The sequence below is a fragment of the Piliocolobus tephrosceles genome, chromosome 20, assembly GCF_002776525.5.
Source record: "Piliocolobus tephrosceles isolate RC106 chromosome 20, ASM277652v3, whole genome shotgun sequence".
Lineage (NCBI taxonomy): Eukaryota > Metazoa > Chordata > Mammalia > Primates > Cercopithecidae > Piliocolobus > Piliocolobus tephrosceles.
In genome coordinates, this window is record NC_045453.1 from 18990697 (window position 1) to 19016869 (window position 26173).

General features: G+C 52.2%; 1 protein-coding gene across 1 annotated transcript in view; it reads right to left on the reverse strand.

Moving 5' to 3' along the window:
- CDH22 (cadherin 22) overlaps positions 1 to 26173 on the reverse strand; it is a 139430-nt gene that overhangs the window by 13134 nt on the left and 100123 nt on the right. The window contains exons 8-10 of the mRNA XM_023197094.1: positions 17540 to 17676; positions 5112 to 5233; positions 4874 to 4991 (exon numbers count right to left, since the gene is read on the reverse strand). Of these exons, the coding sequence (XP_023052862.1) occupies positions 4874 to 4991; positions 5112 to 5233; positions 17540 to 17676 (377 nt within the window). The remainder of the gene's footprint in view (positions 1 to 4873; positions 4992 to 5111; positions 5234 to 17539; positions 17677 to 26173) is intronic.

Genomic DNA, 26173 nt, shown 5'->3' on the forward strand with positions numbered 1-26173 from the left:
TTTCTTTCTTTCTTTCTTTCTTTCTTTCTTTCTTTCCTTCCTTCCTTCCTTCCTTCTTTCTTTCTTTTTCTTTCTTTCTTTCTCTCTCTCTCCTTCCTTCCTTCCTTCCTTCCTTCTTTCTTTTCTTTTCTTTCTTCCTTTCACAGAATCTTGCTCTGTCACCCAAATTGGAGTGCAGTGGCGCAATGTTGGCTCAGGGCAACCTCCACCTCCTGGTTCAAGCAATTCTCCTGCTTCAGCCTCCTGAGGAGCTGGGATTACAGGCATCTGCCATCACGCCTGGCTAATTTTTGTACTTTTTAGTAGAGACGGGGTTTCATGATGTTAGCCAGGCTGGTCTCGAACTCTTGGCCTCAAGTGATCTGCCTGCCTCAGCCTCCCAAAGTGCTGGGATTACAGGTATGAGCCACCACTCCTGGCCAGAATCTGGATAATTTTCTTAAACGCAACAGGAGGCCATTGATTGGTGGGCTTTAAGCAAAGAAGTGACCTAGTGACAAACCCATTCATTCAACAGCAAGTAGGAATTGAGCACTACCTGTCTGTCAGGACTATTCTATCTGTCCTCCCTGGGAATACTGCAATGGACAGGATGGATGCGGTCCCTGTCTTTGCTGGGCCTGTGTTCTAGTTGAAGGAGCTTATCATCTAAAATGCAGGAGTCAATGTGGAAGAACAGCCAGGAAGCTCTCGCGTGTTTTAGGTGTGAGATAATAGTAGTAGTGGAGGCACAGAGAAGTAGGCAGATTTGAGAAATGAGTGGCTGGCTCTGGCTCAGCCTCAGATTGCCAAGCAAGAACAGGGATGTTTGTCTCTCAGGGTTGCTGTCTTGGGCCATGGGACCATATGTTCTGGGAACTCTGGTCCCCACCACTCCTCCACCCCATGAAGGGGAATCCCCAGGCATCATCCCTGAACGCATCAAGTTGCCTTCCTGGGCAGCAGCTGGCTTCAGTTGGGGAAGCCGCTGGCCACCCCAGCCCCCTACCCCACCCTTCTAGGTGGGATCTGTGCCCAGCGCTGCATCCATCCATCTGGCCTGACATACATCAGTGTCAATCCCTGGCTGCAAAGGCAATATTTATAAATCACGTTTCCAAACTGGCTACACATTTGTACAAAGAAACAGATGGGTTGGGGTAGCCGTTTGTCACCTAGGATATTTATACAGTGAGGAGGAGGGGGCTTGGCAAGTAGTGAGAAGGGGCTGAGGGACTGGAGGAGGAGGCCTTCCACGGCTGCTATGACCTCAGCGTGCTGCTGCCACCCAGTCCCTGGAGCTTACACCAGGTGGCACTCTGGATGGCAGCTCTGGTGCCCCCACCCTCCCTCCCCAGCTAAACAAAAGCAATTGAGGCAGAATATCTCGGGCCCCTTGGGTTGTAAAGCCTGGTGAACTTGGCAGAGTTGAGCCAAGGCTAGCTGTGTTTCCTGTGACCAGCTCGGGATACTACTGGAATAATGAGTAGGCAGGGCTGTACTCGTTGTTAAAATATTGAAACACTTCCAAAAAAGGTTTAAATAGCTGTTGACACTGAGCCCCCCCAGTCCCTCCCTGCTGCCTCAGCCTTTTCCCCAGGCAGCCTCCCAACTTTGACACCATCAAGCCACGAAGGAGTTAACGCCTGGCATGGTAGGGTTTCTAGGGTCCTGCTCCAGGTTTTGGTCAGCATCCTTTCTGACCGGTCATCTGAGCTGCACTGGTTGTTAAATCTGTTTAGTATTTTTCATTATTCATTTTTAATTATTGATTGACTGAGATAAGGTCTCACTCTGTCTCCCAGGCTGGAGTGCAGTGGTGTGATCATGGCTCAATGGAGCCTCAAACTCCTAGGCTCAACTGATTCTCCTGCCTTAGCCTCCCGAGTAGCTGGGACTACAGGTGTGCACCACCACACCCAGCTAATTATTACTATTTTTTTAAAGGATGGGTTTTCACTGTGTTGCCCAGGCTATTCTGAAACTCCTGGTCTCAAGGGATCCTCCTGCCTTGGCCTCCCAGAGTGCTGGGGTTATAAGCATGAGCCTTACATATTTTTAACAGGACTCCCAGGGGTGCAGACGGGTCTGGCTTCAGAGACCACTGAGGCCTCTCACATTGGGTGTGAGTGTGTAAAGGCCTTGAGAAGGATCCCAGACCTATTCCAAGGCCAGAAGGAAACCACATGATCTGGCCCCCTTGCTGACCACATCTCCTCCCAGTCCTGTCTCTTACTCATTCTAATCACCCAGGTCTCCTCCATTCCTAATGCACCCCAGTCCTGCTCACCGCAGGGCCTTGCTGTTTCTACCACTGGGGTGGTCGCTTTCTCTCATATCCTTTAGGTCCCTTCTCACTACAGATCCCCTTGGAGAGGCATTCCCAGGCCACCCTGTTTAAGAAGATAGCTTCTCCTCTTACCCTGCTTTCCTTTTTTTTTTTTTTTTTTTTTTTGAGGTGGAGTGTTGCTCTTGTTGCCCAGGCTGGAGGGCAATGGTGCCATCTCAGCTCACTGTAACCTCCGCCTCCTGGGTTCAAGCAATTCTCCTGCCTCAGCCTCTGGAGCAGCTGGGATTACAGGCGTGCGCCACCACACCCTGCTACTTTTTGTATTTTTAGTGAAGACGGAGTTTCACCATGTTGGCCAAGCTGGTCTCGAACTTCTGACCTCAAGTAATCCGCCCACTTCAGCCTCCCGAAGTGCTGAGATTACAGGTGTGAGCCAACATGCCCGGTCCCTGCTTTACTTTTCACTGTTTCATTGAACACATTTTATCAGACACCTGCTATGTGCCAAGCACTGCTCCAGGCACCCAGGGTTGAACAAAGACAAGTCCAGACCCTTGTGGAGACTGCAGTATTCCTCCACCCCAGCCACTTGTCACCCCCAACATACTTTTTTATTTGTGTAATTTCTGTCTCACCTCACTAGAATATAAACTAGGTTTTGTTGTGTTTGCTATTGCGTTTCCAGGACCCAGAGCAGACCCTGACACAGAGGCTTTGTGTCTCAATAAACGCTCAATAAATAATTGCTGGACATAGGAACTGATATTTCTAGGTATTAACACTATATCTTGGTGGCCCTTATTTTACTGGGGCCACCTAGCCACCCGAGGCAGTAGGCGTTACCTTCCCCATTTTAGACAATGAAACTGAGGCTTACAGAGGAACAGGTGTCCCAGCAGTTTGGGAGGTGGGTGGATCACCTGAGGTCAGGAGTTCGAGACCAGTCTGGCCAACATGATGAAATCTTGTCTCTACTAAAAATACAAAAATTAGCCAGGAGTGGTGGTGCACTCCTGTAACCCCAGCTACTTGGGAGGCTGAGGCAGGAGAATCTCTTGGCCCTGGGAGATGGAGGTTGCAGTGAGCTGAGATTGTACCACTGCACTCCAGCCTGGGCAACAGAATGAGATGCTATCTCAAACAAACAAACAAACAAAACATACACACACATACACACACAAAACAACAACAACCACAAAAAACTAGAGAGGAACAGGAGCTTGCCAGGGTGGTATAGCTAAGCCTGGTCCCTTATTTCCAGTTTGGTGACTACTCCCTTCCCCTCAGTCTATTCCTTAAAGGTTCAGACTTCAACATCATGAGGAACTTGTGAGAGCCAGAGGGGAGGAATCTCACAGTGGACTCAGGCAGGGCCGGGCAGTTTGCTTTCCCGGTGGTGTGCTAAGGCAGGAAGCACACTGAACTGGGGATGGGGGTGGGTTGAATTCTATCCACACCACCGACTCCCTATATGACCCTGGGCAGGGCTCTTTCTCTCTTACAGTCTCAGTTTCATCACCTGTAAAATGGGGAGAGGAGTCAGAAAACTACCTCACAAGATGGCTGTGAGGATGCAGAGAGAAATGTGAGTGAGTCTGTCATGGTGTCTCATGCCTGTAATCCCAGCTCTTTGGGAGGCCAAGGTAGGAGAACTGTTTGAGCCTAGGAGCTGGATACCAGCCTGGGCAACACAGCAAGACCCCATTTCTACCAAAAATACAAAAAAAATTAGCCAGGGGTGATGGTGTGCACCTGTAGTGCCAGCTACTCGGAGGCTGACGCAGGACTGCTTGAGCCTAGGAATTCAAGGCTGCAGTGAGCTATGATTGCACCACTGCACTGCTGCCTGGGTGACAAAGCGAGACCTTGTTTCAAGAACAATTCCAAAAACCAAAAAGGGAATGTGAGTGGAACAAAGCAGTTTTTAAACTGCAGGGTGGGCTGGGCACAGTGGCTCACACCTGTAATCCTAGCACTTTGGGAGGCCGAGGCAGGCCGATAGCTTGAGCCTGGGAGGTCAAGACTAGTCTGGGCAATATGGCAAAAATCCCGTCTCTACAAAAAATACGAAAATTAACTGGGCATGGTGGCACACATCTATAGTCCCAGCTACTTAGGAGGCTGAAGTAGGAGGATTGCTTGTGCCTGGAAGGTGGAGGTTGCAACGAGCCACTGCACTCTAGCCTGGCTGACAGAGAGAGACCCTGTCTAAAAAAAAAAAAAAAAAAAAAAAAAAAATCAAAAAAAAAACCAAAAACCAGCAGGGTGGGGAGTTTGTGCACGTGGCTTACTTCAGTCTTCACTCAGAACGGGGGCTCTTTCCACCCTGGACTCTGGCACAACCATTCCTCATTTATTCCCTGTCTATATCTTCCCATCTGCCATTTCTTATCCTTGGGACGCCCTCCTCCACTCCACCAACCCACACCCTGCTTGTGTTTGGCCAGTGGGCTGGGTAACAGCTCCAGCTTGGCCCAGACTTTCCATGTGATCTTAGATCCAACATAGGCCCTGTGGGCGCCTCCGTCCCTCTGTCTATAATATGGGAACAGGGCAGAGAGACTGTGCCTCTCCCTTCTTGCATCCTAGGGTTTGGAGGCTCACCTTGGATGTCAAGCAGAGAGAAATGAGGGTTGCTGGGAGCTTCAGGCACCAGGCGGAAATAGAAGTGGTGCCCGCCTTGGGGCTCGTCTCTGTCCACCACGCTGATGGTCTGGATGAGCTGAAGGGTGAGGAGGGGATAGGGGGCTAGTGGTGAGGCTGAGACCACTCTGGGTCCAGGCAGAGGGTGCTGCTGGCCAGTCCTGGAAGCAACCCCCAGTCCCCAGCCCCTCAGGGGTACCTGGCCTGGCTTGGCATCCTCGCATACAGCTGCCTCGTAGGGTGTGGCCAGTTCTGGGGGATTGTCGTTCACATCCAGGATTCGGATCCTTAGGGATGCCCGGGATAGCTGGGCATGATTGTCTGTAATGAGAGCACAGGAGCAGGGGAGAGGCAGCAACTGTGAGATCTAGACAGCCTCCTCTCTACCACAAGGACAACAGTAGGCAGTGGGGTCATGCTGAGAGATTGGTGGGTTAACCAAGCTGGTACAAGGACCAGAACTGGGAACATTTGGGCATAAGTTGAGTAATCATCGCTGTAACCATCACCACCATTACCATCAGCCTTGGCACCAGTGGCATTATCACTACAACCCTCACCACCACAATCACCAGTAGCACCCACTGCCATCACCAACACCGTCACCACTGTTAGCATCAACACCACTATCACCATCTCCACCATGGCCACCTTTGCCATCACCACCGCTATTACTATTACCATTGTCATCATTAAGCCATTACCAATACCACTATTTGCATTATTATCAGTGCGTCTACCAACATAACTATCAGTACCACCATCACCATCCTTACACTGTTACCATCACCACCACCACCATCAGGTCATCACCATCACTACCATCACCATTAGAATGAACCACATCCTCTAGTACTACACCCATCATCTCTACCATAAATAATACTAAAGCCATCACCATTACCACCCTCACCACCACCACCAACCCCAACACCATCACCAATACCACCACCATCTCTTCCATAGTCACCACAACCACCACCACCAGCCCACCTATTACTATTACCCCATCATAATCACCAATATCACCATCACATCCCTGATCCCCAACAACACTGCCATCACCACCGCCACCCCTCCCCACACCACAGAGCACATAACATGCACCTGGAGCATCTACATTCATTATTTTAAGTATCGCTGCAGAAATCCTGCAGTTTGGTACAGTTTCTATCCCCATATTGCAAAGGAGAAACTAAAACATGGGACACTTTCTAGACATGGGTCAGGGGCAACTAAACTCCAAGACTTCTGCTTTCTCAAGACCTGATCCTAAACGGGCCAGACAAGTCCAGGGAGGAAAATCTTGGCCAGCAAAACCATGATGTCCCCACCCCTCCAAGTTGGGATGTCTTCAAGGTCATGGTCCCTGTCTTATTTATCTCTGGGCTACCAGCATTGTGGGATATGGTACAGGTAAATTCTAACATATTAATATTTGCTGAATGAATGAATGAATGAATGAATGAAGCCTGGAAAGACTGAGACTGCAGGAGGCTTGAATTCCAGGAGGAGGCATGGCTGTGTCCCTGACCCAGTGTTTGGTCTTGGGTAAGACCCCGCCTTCTCTGACATCAGTTTCCACACCTGGAAAATAAGCAGAGCATAGTGATTATGAGCAATGCTGGGTAGTTCTGATTCCAGCTCTGCAGCTTCATGTCTGTGTAATCTGAGCCATGTCACGTGACCTCCCTGTGCCTCAATTTTCTCACCTGCAAAATGGGTCCAATATTGACCCACTTATGCCTAGCGTTCCATTATTGGAATGCTAAGCATGTGAGAGTTATTTATATCCTAGGTCATCGCCAAGGTCTGATTGCAAAAATTCAAAAAATTACAACCTCAGGCACAAATGGGTTAATAGGTAGATGAAGAGACAGATTGAGTTAATATCTGCAGGGCATTTAAAACTGTGTGTACTACACATAGCAAGTGCTATATAAGCATTTGTAAATAAACAGACATCCTCGAAGGGTCCTATTAGCAATGACATTAAATAATTCTAGGATGTGGAAACTTTATCCCAGCCTGTCCTGTCTGAGCAGTGCCCTGAGTGTTGGTGCTTTCTAACCCCTCACCAGCCCAGACCTCTGAGTGCTCTCTGGTGCCCCATCCTCTGCTATCTTGGTTACATATTCATTCCTGACATGTTCATTACTGACATGTTCCACCTGCCAGTGACCTCAGAAACATCTCCTGGAGGAGGAAACCACACCTCACTTCCAAGCAGTGACTTGGAAGATGGGGCTTTCTGGCTGGGCTGGCAGGGAGCTCTTTTAGGGGCAGCCTGAAAGCTTCCAGGCCTCCAGGCTCCCCATGAGTTTCGCGGGGAGTGGGACTGGTCGGCTGCCTCCTGCTGTGAACTCAGGATCCACTGTGTGCTGATGGCAGCTGCTCATGTGTTGATAAAGAGAGAAGTAGAGATAGGAAGGCAGGTGCAGCCACCTCCTGCGGGGGGCAGTCAGGAAAAGGAGGGGGCTGAGTTCTTAATTAACTCAGACCCCGGCTTCTCTCTGGGGTTCCCCTTAGCCAGGGGCACATTATCTTCTAAGCTCACCAGATCTGCCATTCCAGTGATTACAGGGGGCTTTTCCAGGGTGAGAGATGGGAGTCGTGACTGGGGATGCCGGGTGAACCGTTATTTTTAAGAGTGCGTTGCTGGCGAACTTCAACAGACAGACGGTGGGTGCTTTTGGGAAGAAGGGGGCGAGGCCCACAGCCAGGAACAGGCGCCTCTCTCCCAGCAGAGGCAGGGGAGAGTAGAGGGGGCGGCCAGGGCCTGAGTGCACTTTCCCCTGCAGTGGAGGGTGGTGGGGGTGTATGGGCTGGAGGGAGAGACAGGGTCCTATGGGCCATGTCGAAGGCAGAGCAGGATGGACTGCTGAGTGGGTGATCCCCTCCTAGATCCTCACTGCGGATGAGACCCCCATTATAGCACCTTGGCTTTGGCTCGGCCTCTCTTACCTCTTCTTTTAAAATGTCATAGGTCACCTTGTGAGAAAGCCCTAATGCCCTTGGCATGAGTTAGAGTCTCAGACCTAAGAGGCGGGGCAGCTGAGTGACCTCTAAATTGCCAAAGTTGCCACCTGCATTTCTTTTTCTAGGAATTCCTGAATTTAGGGCTGGCCTGGAATCCCAGAGCTCATGGACTGGCCCCAGGTCAGCACCCATTGCCACTGTCATTGCCATTGTGGCAGTGGGTCTCCAGCACGGCTGTACATTACAATCACCTGGGAAGCCTTTAGAAAACACCGATGCCCAAGGCTTGGTCATTTATTTATTTATTTATTTATTTTAACAGCTCCAGAGGATCAGCCTGTAGCAAGGTTTGTAAACCACTACCCTAGGGTGACTGGGAGGTGGGGGAATCCAGCCTGCCTGGCTTCCTCCAAACCCCTCCTGTCACAATTAGAATCATTTGTAAGAATGGAAAATACTCCTATTTTTTGCCACCTTAAATGTTTCTGGGATAAAACAAGGAATCTGTTGATTAATCTTGACGTCTGTGTAGGATTTTCCAATTTATAACACTCTCTTATTATGACCTCATGTGATCCTTGAAATAACTCTTGAAGAAGGCCTTGTTGAACTCACTTTCTGGATGAGGAAACAGAGGTCCACGGAGGGGCAGGATTTTCCCCACAGCCCTAGGGGAGTCAGCAGCAGACCTGGGGTTGGGTCCGAAGCCTCCCGACTCCAAGTTCAGTGCTTGGTCCTGATACAATATCAGGGTCCCTCCTGCTGCGTGGGCATTTGTCCATTCAGCGGCAGCTACGGCTTACACCCAGGCCCAAGTGGATCTCACCCAATGGCCAGTGGTAGGTGCTCCCTCCAAGGACTGGGTCCCCCACAGCCCTCCCCTCTTGGCTTTTCAGTTCAGCTGACTGACATGCAAATTAGTTTAATTATTTCTTCTTCTAAAATAAATTATATTTTGCAGTAGCTGCAATATGTTGTGTCAGGCAAAATTACATTCAATATTTTTAAACTAATTGATGCAGCCTTGAGGAAGGCTGATTGACAGCCTGGGGCTGAGCAGGCCTGCAGCCTTAACCGATTCCTAAATTAAAATTAAACGTGCTTTGGCCCGGTGCTTCCTCCTTGAGCTGCCTCACCATTAATCCGGGGAGGTGGCAGGTGAAGCCCCGGGGGTCTGAGGGACCTGAGGAGGCTGGGCAGCTCAGGGTGCCTCGGGGAGAGAACAAACTCGGAGCAGGAGAACTGCTGTGCAGTGGGGCAGGTCTGTCACCTTCACTGGGCCTCAGAGTTTCTTCTGTATAATGGATGGGGGATTGGACTGGACAATCTGGAACTGAAACCTGTGTTTTTTGCTGACAGTTGTGGATCAAGCATCTCCTTTGTACCAAGGACACAGCATGAACAAGACAGCACGGTCTCGATCTAGTCGCAGGGACAGACATTACTCCAGACTGTGATAAGAGCTGAGGGAAGAAGTTCAGGAGCTGTGAGAGCTTGGAGCAGGGGGTCTTGCCTGGTGGGATGCAGGATGTTTTTCCTGGAAAAACATGATATTTCTGTTGAGTCCTGGCGAGTCCTGACTGGGAAGTAATTGCATGAGGGGGAAGGGAAAGGAAAGATTGTCTCAGGCAGTGGGATCAGCACATGCAAAGGCCCTGGGGTAGGAGGGGAGGATGTGGATCTCTTCCAAGCAGGATCCCAGCCCCTACTAGAATTCCTCATTTGACATCCGGACCAACCTGAGTGGGCGTGGGAATGGGGCTGGGGGCCAATGGGAAGGGCAAAGGAGATGGGGCCTGGCCTGGTGCCCCTGTTAGGGCACTCCTATGAATGTGCTCCTCCCTGGAAGAATGGCAACAAACACATATTAAGCACGTGCCAAGACCAGGGTCTGGACTGCCCCATTTTGTCCTGTCAACCACAGTGGGAGGCAGGGACTGAGACTGTTGCTGTTTTACTGATGAGGAAACGGGCTCAGAGGGGTGAGGTGACTTGCACAAGGTCTCATAGGAGCTGGTACTCGAAACTGGGTCTGGTTTTAAAGGGGAGTTTTTAACCACCACATGGTGTTGCCTTTCTTGTCTTTAGCTGTCAGAATGTATCTTGCCTTCAAGGCCCTGAACAAATTTCCCTGCTTCCTCCAGGAAGCTTTCCTTGATTGCTCTCGGTTCTGGGTAATCCAAGGATAAGCCCAAGTCTCCCATGCCCACAGGGCCCCCCATGAGCATCCTGCTGTGGCCTCTCCAGCCTCATTGCTACCCCACCCTCCCTCTTTCACTCTGCTCCGAGTTTGCTCCTTTACCTCCTTCAGGTCTTGGCCCAGATTTCTTCTCGGAGAGGCCTCCCCTAAAGACCTTATTTCCTTTGCCATCCTACCAGACACCACTTCCCTGCCGTAGTCTTCTTTGTAGTATTTACCCAGCACCCTCTGTTTTTACTGAACTTTCTCATCCTCTCTCTCCTCCCCTAGAATGTAAGCAGAATTTGTGTATATTTTCTTTACTGCTGTATCCCCAGTAACTGTGTGCATGCTACATAGTAGGTGCTTAATAAAGGTGTGTCAGAGGAATGCATTCCACTGTCTGTGGCATCTCTGACCATGGCCACGCTCCGGGAGGGATGCTGGGGAGGTGCAGGGGAGAAACTGAGACCTTCTTGGATGAACTGACTCTGTTGTATTAGGGGTTGCGTCCCCTCCATTTCAGAAGCAGTCTAGTGCTGGGACCCTCTTCCTGCCTCTCCCGTTCTCTGTCTCTTGACCAAGGTTTTCTCATCAGTAAAACAAATGGAGTTGGATTCTGTGGCTCTCCTTGGCTGTCACAGAGAAAGACAGAAGCCTAGACAGAAACAGAGAAGTGAAGCTGCAAGAGTGGGAGTGGGAAGGAGAGTGGGGGGTGGGGTGGGAGGGGGAGAGAGAGAGGAGAGAGATCAGCTCAAAGAAAGCGCCTTCCCTCTCGCTTGCAGTGTTGGGGACTGAGCAGAGCTTGGACCCTCTTTTCCACTGTCCCTCCAGCCCCTCCCTCCTCCCCGAGGGAGTTAAATTGCATCCAAACACCAGGCTCTGATTAGAGCTGGCCAGCTGGGCAGGAAGATTTATCATCCCAATTACAAACCCGCCAAGACAAGCAGGCAGGACAGTGAGGCGTGCGGGGCGAGAAGATGGGAGTGCTCCAGGGAAGGGGTGTCAGGGTAGCCAGCAGTGAACTCCCTGCACTCCCTGCCCTGTCCCCACGCCCCCACAATGGGAGCAGGAGGCTCAGGTGCCCTTCTCTGTCCCTTGGAGGGACTTCGATGATCTATTTGTTTTCCACATTGAGACTGGAAGCTTTGACCTTACTGGGGGGAAGTTTGTTCCTCCAAGGAAAGGGTGGGGGAGGACTTCTGGGTGAAGCAGGGACCCTGAAATCGTAACATCCCTGAAACTCAAAGGGGAGATGGGGGAACTTTCCTTTCCCAGGAGCTGAGCTGGTCCCTAATGATCTGGGCTGTCCTACTCCATGGATATCACAAAATCTTTGTTCCTGTTGGGGTCTGTTAGGTATTCAAGGTGGTACAGGATCCCAGGAGTCATCCAGTCCAAGAGGAGCCCAGGCCTGATTTGCATACCTCTAGTGACAGGGGGCTCACTGTCTCTTGAAGCAGCCCCTTCCACGTACAGCGGTGACATGTGTCTTTCCCCGGGCAGCCTCCCTGGAGCTCCCAGACACCTGCCCTGGTGCTGCCCTGGACCCTCCAGCCCAAAGCTGAGCCTGACAGCCTCCCATATGTTCCCCCGACTCCACGTTTGCCCCCTCCAGGCCATCCTTCCCACGAACCTGAGGGAACATTGGGGACCAAACATCTGATCATGCCACTCTTCTGCTCAAAGACCTGCGCTGGCTCCCCGTCACCTCCAGGACATGTCTGGTTCCTCATGAGACACCAAGGCCCTTTCTGTACAGGCCCAGTGAGCTTCTTCACTCACCCCTTGCATCACCTGCTCCGGACACCCTCCAGCCCCAGAGACTGGCCACACCCAGCCTCTCTGTTTTCAAAATGGGCCTCGGACATCCAAGCTCCTAGGCCTTTGCACACAGGGGGCTTTCTGCCGGGAGCACCTGAATCCCCTTTCTGCCCATGGAAAAACTTCCCTGGCCTTTGAAACCCAACTCAGATGTCCTCTCAGCCAGGTGCTGATGCTCATGCCTGTAATCCCAGTGCTTTGGGAGGGCAAGGTGGGAGGATTGCTTGAGCCCAGGAGTTGGACACAAGCCTGGGTAACATAGTGAGAGCCCCCTCTCTACCAAAAACAAAAACCACACACACACACACACACAAAAGAACAAAAAATAGACGTCCCCTCCTCTGAGAAGGGTTTTCTGGCCCTCGCTGGGCGGGCCAGTCTCTCCCTGCTCCTCAGGAATCGCCATGACCCCATGACTTTCACTCTGTATTGTCACTGACTGTCAGTGGGTCTCTCCCCGCCCACCTGTGAACTCTCGGGTCAGTGGCCAAGCCTTGTTTATCACCGGGTCCCAGAGCCCAGTCCAGGCTGGGGTGGGTGATAAGAGGCCCCAGAAAACACTGGCTGCGGGTACATGGCTTGTGGGTGTGTGGGGGGGGGTCCCCGCAGGAGAAACTGAGCACTCTCTGCTGCTCAGACCCCACTGCGACCTTCACTCCCCATCCCTGCCCCTTCCTCCAGCCTCCTTAGGCCTCCTCTATGGTCCTTCTGAGAGGCACAGACTGGGAGTCAGAAAGCCTCATGGGAGGACTCCCTTTCTTGGCCTCCGTCTCTTCAGGTACAAAACAGGATGGGTACAGGGCTGGAGCCCATGATCTCTGACATTCCCTCTCCTCTCAGATTCTCTCTCTGACTTAATAGAGGACCTACTGTGTGTTAGGCACACAGTAGGAACCTGTGCTGGGCACTTGAGGCACATTATTTCTAATCCTTGGGGGATTTATGTTTTACAGAAAGCACTCAGCACAATGCCTGGCATATTGTAAGCTTTAAGTAAATAGAAGCTGCTATTACTATTATTAACTATTTTTTGAGATGGAGTCTTGGTCTGTCTCCTAGGCTGGAGTGCAGTGGTGCAATCTCGGCCCACTGCAATCTCCACCTCCCAGGTTCAAGCAATTATCCTGCCTCAGGCTCCCACGTAGTTGGAATTACAGGTGCCCACCACCACACCCGGCTAATTTTTGTACTTTTAGTAGAGATGGGGTTTCACCATGTTGGCCAGGTTGGTCTTGAACTCCTGACCTCAGGTGATCCGCCCACCTTGGCCTCCCAAAGTGCTAGGATTACAGGTGAGAATCACCGTGCCCAGCTGGAAGCTGCTATTATTAATAGTTACCATTGTCATAGCCATCCAATAAAGTAAGTGCCATTATCACCATTTTATAGATGAGAAAACCAAGGTAACAAGATGGGGAGTGGCATATCCAGGCCTATGCAACTGGGAGCCATGCGACTAGAAGCATTTCTTCTCCATCATGCATTCCTGTTTTTCCAACTGGGCATGCAAGCCCATTCATTCATCCCTTCAGTAAACACACATGCCTACTGTGTGCCTGGCCTGTGTGAGTGCTGCAGGTACAGACTGGGCCCTGCCCTCATGGAAGGTACAGTTTCCTGGGGAAGAGCGATCTTCACTGAAGACTCACACAGATGCATCTAAATATCATAACACGTGCTCTGTGGCATGAAGGGAAAAGCAGGGTTCTGTGAGACGTGACTTGGCCAGGGGTGACCCAGATGGGGAAGCTTCTGGCGAGTCTGGTTAACCCTTTGCTGTCCTGGACATCTAGCTATTACTCCTCCAGATCAGCTTAGGGCTGGATGACTCCTGAGAGGGTGACTGGGCACCCCCCTTGGCACTCCCCGCTCCCAGTGTTGGCTTTCCAAGTCTCCCCTAGATCCCCCCAGCCAGTCTCTTTGAAGACTGTCCCTTTACAACTGCCCTTTCCACCGGAGGATTCAGACACAAATTGTACTTTAAATTCAATATCGGTCATTAATATTTCATGATTACAAAACGTTAAAGATAATGTCAGTGGAAGGAGCATCTGCATGGGCAGAATGGATGACTCAGAAGTTCGAGGAGAGGGGAGCCAGCATACTAAGTGGCTCGGGAGTCTTTGAGGTAATCCAGTATGACAGGCAGCGGCTCCCGGCTGAGTGCAACATTCTCCAAGGTGCTCACCAAGCACCGCCGCTGTGTATAAATATTTCCCCTCTGATTTTTGTCACCTCATGTTTGTTATGACTGGGAGCAGGTGGGGCTGCCATGACCCTCTGAGTTTCTCTTCTGTTTTTGAGGAAGCCAAATGGACGCTTTGGCAGGAGGGCACGGGGCTGGGTGGGCAGACCCGATGGCCATGCACCTGCAGCTCTGGCTGGCTCCTGTGAGGCGGGAGGTCTTGGGTTGAGCCTGCCCCTGCCTGGACTTGCTCGTGATCTTGGGGCCATCCCTGTTCTTCCCTGAGCCTCTGTTTCCTCATCTGTAAAATGGGGGTAATAAGTTTGTTCTCATCTCATGGAGATGGTGAAAAGGAAGAGTGGGTCAGTTATATGTGATAGCTTTTTTTTTTTTTTTTTTTCCCAGGCTGGAGCGCAGGGGCATGATCTCAGCTCACTGCAACCTCTGCCTTTGGGTTCAAGCGATTCTAGTGCCTCAGGCTCCCCAGTAGCTGGGATTATAGGTGCACGCCACCACGCCCAGTTAATTTTTGTATTTTTAGTAGACACGAGGTTTCGCCATGTTGGCCAGGCTGGTCTCGAACTCTTGAACTCAAGTGATCCAACCCCCTTGGCCTCCCACAGTACTGGGATTACAGGCGTTAGCCACTGTGCCTGACCTGTGAGAGCTCTTGATTTTGTGCCAGCACCGGGGAAACAGGATTGGAGGGGCAGCTGAGGAGAGCCGAGCTCTGGAGTCAGGCAGGCTGGGGTTGGGAATTTGGACAAATGACTTCGCCTTGCTGAGTCAGTTTCCTCATCCCCACAGTGAAGATGGCAGTAGAATGGACACCCCTTAGGGGTGAAGATTTCATGAGCTCATCACAAGAAAGGGCCTGGAACAGAGTCAAGACTGACAGATACCATCAACTGAGCACTTACTAAGCACCAACCACTAGGCTAAGTTCTTCCCATGAGCTATGCGGTTTGATCCTCCCACCAGTTCTCTGAAGCAAAACAATTCCTTTTCCCATTAATTAATAGCCTGGGTGAGGAGTGGGCAGGGGCTGGGGATCGCAGCTCAGAGAAGGGGAGTCTCAAGCCCAGTGGCTAGTCTTCTCCTTTCAGAGATACGTCTCCTTCCCCACGATCAGTTACTGGGGTGGATGGATGAGATGGGGGTGGGGCTCAGAGAGCAGACAGTGCCCGGAAAAGGGAGGCCATGCAGCAATGCTGTGGGGACCAAGCACTCCTGGTCCAAATCCCAGCTTTGCCAGTGCACATCTTTGGCAAGCAAGTTTCCTAACTCTCCAAGCCTCAATTTTCCCATCAGGAAAATGGGTGCTAATCATGCTACAGATCATAATTCAATAAAATATTTGCTAGACAGCATCTAGGCCAAGTTATATATATATTAAGTAAAAATTGTAAAATGTTTGTGGAGGAGTACCCCTCCCCCGAGTCTCTCTCCTGTGAAATGGCAGCCTTACAGGCTTTGTATGCTATTCTAGCTGCTTTCTGAAAGAGACCCACTGGGTAGAAACACAATGCTGAACCCAAGAGGAGACTATTGCTGGTGGTGGGACATTGGGCTGGTGATAGGCTGGTGGCGGGGGGTGAGGGCGTGTATCTGTGGGTAGGGAGAGGAGGCATCCCTGCCCAGCATCCAGGCCAGTCATCCCTGGCTGTCTGCAGCCCAGAGCCTCAGTTGCTACCCAGGGAGCAGGTTTGAGGAGGCAAGGAGGAGGAGCTCTCTTCCCCCAAGTCCAGCCGCCACTTCCTCTCCAGCCACCTTTGTTATCTCCCTTTCATGCGGTGGAGGAGTGGATTCAAAGGCTCCAGAGCAGCAGGCACTGAGGTCTGAGCCAGCTTTGTATTTCCTTTTAAACTGCAGTTGAAAGAGACGAAGAGAACTTCAGCCTAGGGACTTCCTCGGCCCTAGAATGGGCCAGTGGGGCCTGGGAAATGGGGGGATGGCAGCTAGGGGAGGAGGAAGAGGGCTGGCAGGAGGAGCTTGGAGCAGGAGAGGCCTGGGGCAGAGGGGCCTGGGGTCCTGATGGGCAGAGGCAAGTTTGAATGTTGCCTACCCACCTGCAGCTCAGAGACTCAACCATATTCTTGTTGTCATGATTGCTTACTGGTGGCTCTGTTGATGCCTGAGACCTTGAGGGCTGATGGGGTAGAGAAGCTGGGAGATCAGGTGGAGGCCACAGCAGTGGCAGTGTTGCTCTGGGCATGGAGGAAGCCTGAAGGCACTTCCCCTGGCCCCTCTCCCGGTGCTCTCAGCTCCTCACCTCCACAGCCTTACTTACCTGGATGCCATGTCTCAGGGTTCTTTCTCTTTCTCTCCCAACTCACATTTCTCCCTAGCTGCACCAAACAGACAGACACACACACGCACACACACACACACGCACACGTACTCTTCCAGAAACTCAGGGCAAGCACCCTGGAGTCATCCTTGACACATCTCCATCTCTCCCCAGGACATCAGCCCATGAGCAGGTCCCACTAGCTCTATCTTCAGCCTGTATCCCAAAGCCAGCCACTTCTCCCCTCCTCCTCACCTCTTCTGTAGCTACTGCCCTGGGCCAGGCCATGGTGCTATCTCCTAAGCACTATTGCTTTCAGCTTCTAGTTAAGCCCCCGTTTTCCCCTCAGGCTCCAGGCTCTTCTCAATGCAGCTGCCAGAGGTACCCTGACCGAGAACATCCCTCCTCTCTCCAAACGCCTCCAATGACTCCAAATTCATCTGGAGTAAAGTCCAAAGACCCTCCAGTGACTCTGGCTGACCATGCTGCCCCTCATCAACCACACTGGCCTCTTTGCTGTTCCTCCAACATGCTTGGCAAATTACACCACAGGGCCTTTGCACTGGCTGTTCCCCCTGCTTGGAATGTTCTTCCTCCAGATATCAGCATGATTTTCCCACCTTTTGAGGTCTTTGTTGAAATGTCTTTTCCTCATCTCTTAGATGTTCCCCTAAGAGAAGCAATGCCCCTCCTCCTCCTCCCAGTTCCATTTCCCAGCCTCCTTCTCTCCTTGTTTCTTCTTAGCACTTAGCAACACTTGACATAATATGTCCGTGCTTTCTGTCTGTTGATAGTCTCATTCTCCCTATGAGGACAGGACCTTTTCTGTCTTGTTCAAGGCTGGATCCCCAGCCCCTAAAACAGGGCTTGGCATGTAGTAGGTGCTCAATAAATGATGAGAGAAGAAAGCCTAGCTTGAGACTAGCCCTATGTGCTTGACTTGGAACCCCGCTGGATCTTTGCTCTCACCCATCAGCTTTTGCCCTCACCTTCACCCCTGTGAGATCTTTGTCTAGTTTCTCTTTGCCCCGCCCCCAATCCTTGGCCCCTCCCCGTGGGCTTTGACTGACAGTGCCGCCTCGGCTCTGCCCCCAGCCCTTGGCCCCTCCCCTTAGCTTTTGCTCCTCGGCCCCATATTTGCCCTTGGAGGGGGCGCGGCGCCCAGCTCACCCGCCTCCATGGCCAGCACCGTGATGTTGTGCCAGCCGGCTGTCTCGCGGTCCAGCCCCTTGCCAGTCACGATGGCGCCTGTGTCCGCATCGATATCGAAGATCTGGTCCAAATCTGATTCGCGGTCAATGGCGTACCTGCGGGGGGCAGGGCGGGGCTGATTGAAGGTGCCCCAGTGCCAAATGGAGCCCATGCCCTTGTCCCCACACCCAACTCCAAGAGAGGGACCGCCTGCCTGGGACACACACAAGGGGCAGAGAAGCCCCTTGCGACCGAGGAGGAGCGGGAAGCAACTGGGTTTGCATCTTAGTTGCACGGGGAACTGCTGTGACCATGGGCAGCCCTCAACCTTTCTGAGCCTCAGTTTCTTCAATTGGAATGGAGCTAATTGTACCCACAGTTGTCGTGAGGGCTGGAAGCTGGCAAAGTGCCTGGCACAGACTCACTGATGTTCTTTCTTTCTTTCTTTCTTTCTTTCTTTCTTTCTTTCTTTCTTTCTTTCTTTCTTTCTTTCTTTCTTTCTTTCTTTCTTTTCTTTCTTTCTTTCTTTCTCTTTCTTTTCTTCTCTTTCTTTCTTTCCTTCCTTCCTTCTTTCCTTTATTTTATTTTATTTCATTTTATTTGAGACGGAGTCTCGCTCTGTCACCCAGGCTGGAGTGCAGTGGTGAGACCTCGGCTCACTGCAAGCTCCGACTCCCGGGTTCACGCCATTCTCCTGCCTCAGCCTCCCGAGAAGCTGGGACTATAGGCACCCGCCACCTCGCCCAGCTAATTTTTTGTATTTTTACTAGAGACGGGGTTTCACTGTGTTAGCCAGGATGGTCTCCATCTCCTGACCTCGTGATCCGCCCGCCTCGGCCTCCCAAGGCGCTAGGATTACAGGCGTGAGCCACTGCGCCCGGCCCTTTTTCTTTCTTTCTTTAGCCAGGGTCTCACTCTGTTACCCAAGCTGGAGTGCAATGGCGCCATCCTGGCTCACTGCGGCCTCGATCTCCTGGGCTCAAGCCATCCTCCTGACTCACTGAGCCTCCCGAGTAGCTGGGACTGCAGATGCATGCCACCACGCATGGCTAATGTTTTTTTTTTGTTGTTGTTCAGAGACAGGGTTTTGCTATGTTGCCCACGCTGGTCTCGAACTCCTGAGGTCAAGTAATCCGCTCGCCTCGGCCTCCCAAAGTGTTGGGTTACAGGCGTGAACCACTGCACCCGGTCAATTCTTATCTTTCCCAAAGAGGTGCCCCTAGAATTGAGCTTGAAGGCAGAGACCGAGAGTGGGGGTGGCATTCTGGGCAGGGGAAACAGAAGGTGCAAAGGCGCTGCGGCTGAGCGTTATCCCAGAAATGGCAAACACTGCAAAATGGCTCGAACCAGGTAGTGGGAAGAGTTCGGCACCAGAACACACCGGTACAGCACGCAGTTGGCGTGTACTGAGGAGCCAACGGGAAATTTTGAGCAGGGGAGGGGGTGTCAGTTATGGCATCAGGGGGCTTCTCCGGAGGCCGCGGCGTGGACACGCCCAGGGACACGCGCTGGGCGAGTGCCGTGGGAGGGGGCCTGTGGACACGGCCGCCGGCTCCTCTCGCCTGCGCAGCACGCGCGAGCTAATCTGCAGCTTTTCAGTTGCCGCGTGAAAAAGCCCTTTGTTCCGCCTTCTTCCCGGGCCTTTGTGTGGCGGCTCCAGGCCTTAAAGGCCCGTGTCCAACACATGTCTCGGGCAGCGGCGGCCCAAAGAGGCCCCGCCAGCTCCGGCCGCCGCTTCCCCATGCTGATAACGCTGATGGGGGCGCCGCGAGGCTGCGCGCGGACAAAGGCCTCGAATGCCAAGCGAGCGCTCATTGTGCGCCAGGACAAAGCAGCCTGGTAAGGAGGGGGCCCTGCGCAGCCACCCGGCCCCTCCCACAGGCAGGAGGAAAGGGGCCTTTTTGTAGTCTCCCAGAGTGGGGAGGGGAGGACCCCAGAAGCATTGCCTGCTGGGGGCCCAGAGCCCTGAGATGACCCGTCAGTGAGGCCTCGGCTGCACTGCCAAACCTCTCTGGGCCTCAACTACCCCATCTCTGAAATGGGGCTATTGACACCCAGTGGAACTTCGTGGCTCTGAAAGCAGTCAGAGCTGGGTTTGAATCCTCTGCCACTGATTCTATCTGTATGACCTTGGACAAGTCACTCCTTGGCTTGTTTGCTCACCTGAAAAAGGGGATGACTCCTACTCACCTCACATTGTGGTGTTAGGGGAGGGGTGGGGCATACAGGACAGCCCTTATGCTTTTCGTGTTTACTGTCCTGGAGGTGAATGCCTATGGCAAACTGTAAAGGGCCGTGCCTATGGGTGTAGGGGGCATTATAAGCCAATCCCCCGAATCCCCAATTTAATGCTCCATCCTGTTCCTAAGCTGCTAAACCCGTATTCTTCTTGCCCTTGGTCACCTTGAGTCCCATTGGCCTGGGTGAAAGTACATGGGGAGGTTCAGACCCATGATTATAATTCCTCCCTAGCATGCACTTAACAGTTTGGAGCCTGCTTCTCCCCCGACCATCCCTCCATTCATTGCTTTAGGCCCTAAACACTAATTGAGTGCCTTCTCTGGGCTGGTCTGTGCTAGACTCTGGGGATAAAGTGGCAAGTGAGATGGAAGAGGTCTCTGCCAGGCATCTTATGAGGCTGATGTGGTCTCCATTTTACAGATGAAGACACTGAGGTCCAGAGAGGAAACCTGCCAAGCTTAGAGCTGCCAAGTAAGGTTGTGCAGGTTGTGTCATGCACAAAGATACCAGGCCGAAGTGGGGAAGTGGGGATGAATTCCAGCGAGCCTTCTGCTTGCCCAGCCACGTGTCCTAGACCAGGAAGTATCAAAGGGGGGGCCTGTTTCTTATTTACACAAAGGTGACATGAGCTAGTGATGCCGATGCCCTGCTCAAGGGTACACAGCGACTCTGTCACAGAACTGAAAGTTGAAACCAGATCGGGGATTCCCTCCCAGAGTTCTTTTTAGCCTGACTGACAGTCCATCCAAAGTTGAACCAGCCAAAGCCTGGATGCATGAAGCTTCAGGTCCCCTTTGCCCCAGCCTGGCCCTGTCAGATATGAGTCCAAAGGAGGTTGAAGGAGGCTCTTGAGCATCGGCTCAGCTGGAAAGAACCTTGGCGACCTCCTCCCATTCTACAGGTGGGAGAGGACCAGAGACATGACACAGCCTCGGCTCCTGATCCCTTGTCAGGGCTGGGCGAGAGGCCGGGTTGATGGGAGAATGCCAACTGCCTTCTTGTTGTTTCTCCTCCCTTCTTGGCTCACAGCTCTCTCCTTTCTCCTCCCTCGCTGCTGCTGCAGCTTCTCCTCCTCTTCCTCCTTCTCCTTTTCCCTGTTTTTCTCTTTTGTTTTTTCCTCGAGGGGAAGGGAGGGGCTGGAATCTAAGTGGAGGCAGCTGTTCCCAAGGCCATAGGGCGGGGGCAGCGGGCACCCGCCATTAACCAGCTAAAGACTTGGGGCTGGGGGTCAGTGCAGCTGGCTGAGCCCAGGTGTTTTTGTTCCAGCTCAGGGAGCCAGAGAGTGAGTGGGAGGGAGGGAAGCAGTGAGGGCTGGGAGGAAGCAGTGTGTGGCAGGGACTGTGGCCTGGCAAATGTGGGGGGGGGGGGGGGGGGGGGGGGCGAAGCTTGTGCATCTCACGTGTAGTGATCGCATGAGTCATGTGTTTGGTCTGTGTTGTGGCTGGACAGTGTGTGTTTTGTGTGGCGTCAATATGTGAGTGGTGTTCCTGTGTGTGTGAGCTTGTGCATTATATTTGAGCAGCAGCTCAAGAGGCAGCAGCTCAGCCCTGGATCTGGATCCAGGTCTGCGTTGCCCCCAGGCAAGTCACTTCCATCTTTAATTCCTAGCAAAATAGAGATGATAATCCTACTTTGTAAGTTGTCGGGAGAATGAAACGCATGTAAGGTGCCTAGCTGAGTTCCAGGAAAATTACTCCATGAATGGGAACTATTGTCACTCTAATTATTATTTAGAGATGTCTGGTGGGGAGTACACAGGAGTCCCCCCAACCCAGTGTGTGGCTTGCATACCTGGGGGTGGGGAGGTACCATGTAGGGACACAGTAGCCTGAGAAGGACAGGAGACAGCTGTGGGTCTAGAAGGTTCTGCTTAAATTTTGCAGTCCTACTTCTCATTTGGTGACAACAACCTGAAGGGCAGCAAGGGGAACTAGAACAGGTGAGGCTGGAGGAACAGGGAGAGAATATGAGTTTGTGGCAGCTCGTGTGTGTGTACACCCACATGTGCAAGGGAGGCCTGGGAATGGTGCTTAGGGGTGCAGATCTGATGCCCATCTGCCTAGGTTTGAAACCTAGCTGTGTGACCTTGGGCAAGTCACCTAATCTCTCTGTTCTTCAGTTCCCTCGTCTTAAAAATGGAGATAGTAGGCCGGGCATGGTGGCTCACACCTGTAATCCCAGCACTTTGGGAGGCTGAGGCGGGAGGATCACGAGGTCAGGAGTTTGAGGCCAGCCTGGCCAACATAGTGAAACCCTGTCTCTACTAAAAATACAAAAAATTAGCTGGGTGTGGTGGCACACGCCTGTAATCCCAGCTACTCATGAGACTGAGGCAGGAGAACCGCGTGAACCTGGGAGGCGGAGGTTGCAGTGAGCCGAGATCGCGCCACTGCACTCCGGCCCGGTGATAGTGCGAGACTCTGTCTCAAAAAAAAAAAAAAAAGGGGGGGGGGGTAGTAATACCTACCTCACAGGCTGGTTGTGAGGTTTGGACAAGTGACTACCAATAAATCACTTAAGATGGTTCTTGGTGTACAGATTAGCTCTTACTTTTATTTGTTGAGCAAGACTTTGTGTCATGAGCTCTTTGAATCCTTTCAGATACTGTCATCACTCTCATTTTACAGAGGAGGAAACTGAGGCTTGGTGAAGCAGCCAAGTATCTTGCCCTAGGTCACACAGGGCTAGTTAGTGGCAGAGCCAAGCTCCCATGTCTGTTCAGAGCCAGACGTCTAAGAGCATTCTCTTAAGGAGCCAGCCAGGTACACCTGCTGGCATTTCTATGTGTTAGCAACAGCACAAAATGCTGCTGTTGTCAAGGTTAGGGTGGAGAAAATGGGGAGGGTGCTGCTTCCTGGCTGGGGGTGCACATGTGGTTTTCCTCTACATAAACATGTGCATATATAATGCATGCAGGCATAATAAATAGAGAAGGCTGCAGGCTTATGCACATGCAGGCTTTCTGGTGTGCCTGTGTGTGGGCGCATGAACATACATGCAGCCGACTGAATGATGCAGCTGCCACCCAAGCTGCTTGTGTGTGTGTGTGTGTGTGTGTGTGTCGGGGTGTAGTGGGGGAGCCTCTTCCAAAACAAAGCAACCTGCCTCCTGCTCCATTGTCCCAACCAAGGGATTCCTTTCTGCTCACTCCACCCTATCTGTGACTGTTTTCCCCTACTCCCTTTAGGCATATACTGAAAAGCCCACACATGATGCCTGGAAAATTATATGTGGTTAATACTGGTTGCAGAATGAAAGGGAAAAAACGGGTGTGCAGACTACCAAGAAAAATGGTAATGACCATTTCCTGAGGGCCTGCTATATCTAAGCACTTAATCTTTCTTCCAACCCTGAGAGCACCAGGCACAGAACTTGGTATGTGGTAGACATTTGATACCTATGAATGAGGCACATACTATTATGATGCCTATTTTAGAGATGGAGAAACCAAGGCTCAGAGGAGGTGCATTGACTTGCCCAAGACTCCACAACTGAGCTGGGATTTGAACCCAGATCTCCTCTGATTCCAAAGCCCTTGCACTTTCTGCTGCACCACACTGCAGAGTGCTGGGTGGAGAAATGAAGTGTTCGCTTCCTCTGCTGTAGTGTGGACTAGCTGTTTTTGATGTTCAAAGGAAACTCACGATGGGGCTAGGTGGGAACACGGCTGGGCTGATAAATAGTCGGTCTGTCGGCAAACCCGCCTAATTGAGAGGTGGGCCCATCTGAGCACTTTTCTCCCTTCTTCTAAAGCCTTCTAAGGCTTCCCACCGCCTACACGATAAAGTCCCACTTCTTCATGTGGCACGCAAGGTCCTTCGCAGCCTATCTCCAAGTGCCCTCTTGGCCCTATCATGAGCTTGTCCAGCTGGTCTCCCTGCTCCCAAACTTAACCTCCTGGCTTCATGATTCTGTCCCTGCCACCTCCCCTCCCCATCACTCCAACCTGGGGCACACTCTCCCCATTCCAAGCCTTGTCCCCTTCGTCCCCCTGCAGGGGCCTCTTGGGGCAATCCTCTGTCACTCCCCTTCCTGGTGTACCTGGACCTGTCACTGGATTCGTTCACACAGGCCCAGCCTTCCCATTGGCCCATGTCTGAGGCCATCATCTCTGTGGCCAGTGCACAGTGGAGAGCACTGCACAAGTTTAGGAACTGCAGTAACCACAAGGAGAGTAAGAAGCAGGAGTGAAATGGCAAAAGGCTGGATTCAGGAAGTGGTCAGACATGGGTCAAACCCTGGTGCTTCCCCTTTTGAGCTGGGGGGCCTTGGGAAGTCATTTTCCCTCTCTGACTCTCAGTTTCTTCATCTGTCAAATGAGTACAATACCCTCTGAAGGGAAATAAAGTAACATGAGGCACCTTCTACTATCTCCAGTGCAAAGCCTCAGAAAAATCTCTCTGTGCCGTCTGCTTTCCTGTAATTTCCAGGCACTCATTGTGTCCTGCAAACCATGCTAGGCAGAGTCTCCCAGGATGCCACTTCATGTCTTCATTTCCAGGGACACACCAAGTTTGTTCCTGCCTCAGGGCCATTCTACTTGCTGTTCCCTCTACCTGCAATGATTTCTCTCACATTTTTGCATGGATGACGCCCCATCATTCTGATCTCAGCTCATGTGGCACATCCCTGGCCACTCAATTCAAAGTGGCCCTCTGTGGTCCCAATCCCTCCTTATCCTATCACTCTATTTTCTTCATAGTGCTTTCAGCAATTATTCCATTTAACCATTTGCTGTCTTCCTGCAGGAGAAGGCAAACTCCATGTGGGCAGGGATCCTGTTTTATCGTCTCTGCTTCCTCACTGCACAGAACAGTGCCGGGCGTAACTCAATGCCGAGTTGCTGCCTGAGCCTGTGACCCTGAGAACGCAGGTGCTGCCAGAATGGAACCCTTAGAGCAAGCTGGGCTCTGGCAGCACACATGGCCTGCGAGGACCCCTTCTCTGTCTCCCATAGTCCCTCACTGGCCTCCCGTTTCCATTTTTGTACCCCACAGTCTGGAAGCTCCACCCTGGTTCTGTCCTTGGCTGAGTCATATTGGTGTCCCCAGGCCTGGCTCAGGGCCTGGCACGGAGGAGGAGCTGGGTAAATGTTTGTGGTGTTAAATTGGACCAGTCTCAAGCTCCTCACTGCCTCCACATCTGAGGAGCCCCAGGGAAGGGGCCAGCAAAGAGAGATGAAGGAAGGTGAGAAGCAGGTTTCAAAGTTGGCCCTTTCAGTGCAGATAAAAGCAGGAGGGAAGGGAGCCAAAGCAGGGAGGAGGGAGAGGACTGAGAGGGGGTGTGGAGAGTGGAATTGGGGAGGAGGGGAGCTGGCAGACAGGAGGACTGACCTGGGGCCAAGAACTCGCCTCCCGCTCCGTGGCTCCGTGTTCTTACCTCTCTGGGAAAGCCTGCAGAATCCTCCTCCCCTCCCTGGGCCTCAGCTCCCTGACAAACGGGGGTGACAATGACCTTCCTGGAGAAGTCTGGGCCCAGGCCAGAGGCCAAGGGGGATGTTCACAGACTGTGCCACCAGCCCAGGTGGAAGGGAGTAGAGGAGTTCAGAGGCAGTGGCAGGATGGCATTGGCAGTGAGTGTAGTGAAAGCAGCGTGGGCATTCTTGGCTTCAGGACAGAGTCTGAGCTCCTCGGCCTGCCTCTGAGGCCCTGTTAGACTTCACTTTTGTGCCTCATCTCCCCCAGCCCCCTATAACGATCAAGGTCTGCTCTTCTCTAGCCACACCTACCACTGCTCTGCCTGTATATCTCTGCTCAAGCTGTTCCTCTGTCTGGAATGTGCCTCTCCTCATATTTACACCGTACCCAGATACCTAGCTCAGGTCAATTCCCGCCTCCTTCAGAAGTCTTCCCAGACCCCTGGGGCTATCTCCCAGTCTGAGAGTCCATGAACAGTTAAGCAGGATAGCATCTGTGTGTCTCACCTAGGGCTGCCATGTAAGGTCGCACAGGCTGTGCACTGCACAATCCTGATAGCACCATTCAGACAGACAATGATGGGGACGTTGCCCTCTGGAGTTACACAATGCAGAAGTCCTCAAATAAACTTTCCCTCCTCCTCTCCTCAATGCCCAGCACAGGGCTAGGCTCATAGGCAGCTCAGGGATTACTCACTGACTAGGTACAGGGGTTTTGGGAATGAGTCAGGGAGCCCCAATGCCTCCTTCCCATCCCTCTCACACTGGCCATCCCCCCAGCCCCTAACCTCCTCCTCTGGATCAGTTTCTTCTACAGCCTTTCCTCCCTCCTATCTGAACATCTTCCAACCTACGCTACTGTCAGAGACTCCCCATCACCTGCAGCTCCAAGACCCTTCCAGGGACCCCAGCTGCCCCATCCCAGCTCCGCCTCTGTCTTGCCTGTGTCTGTGTCT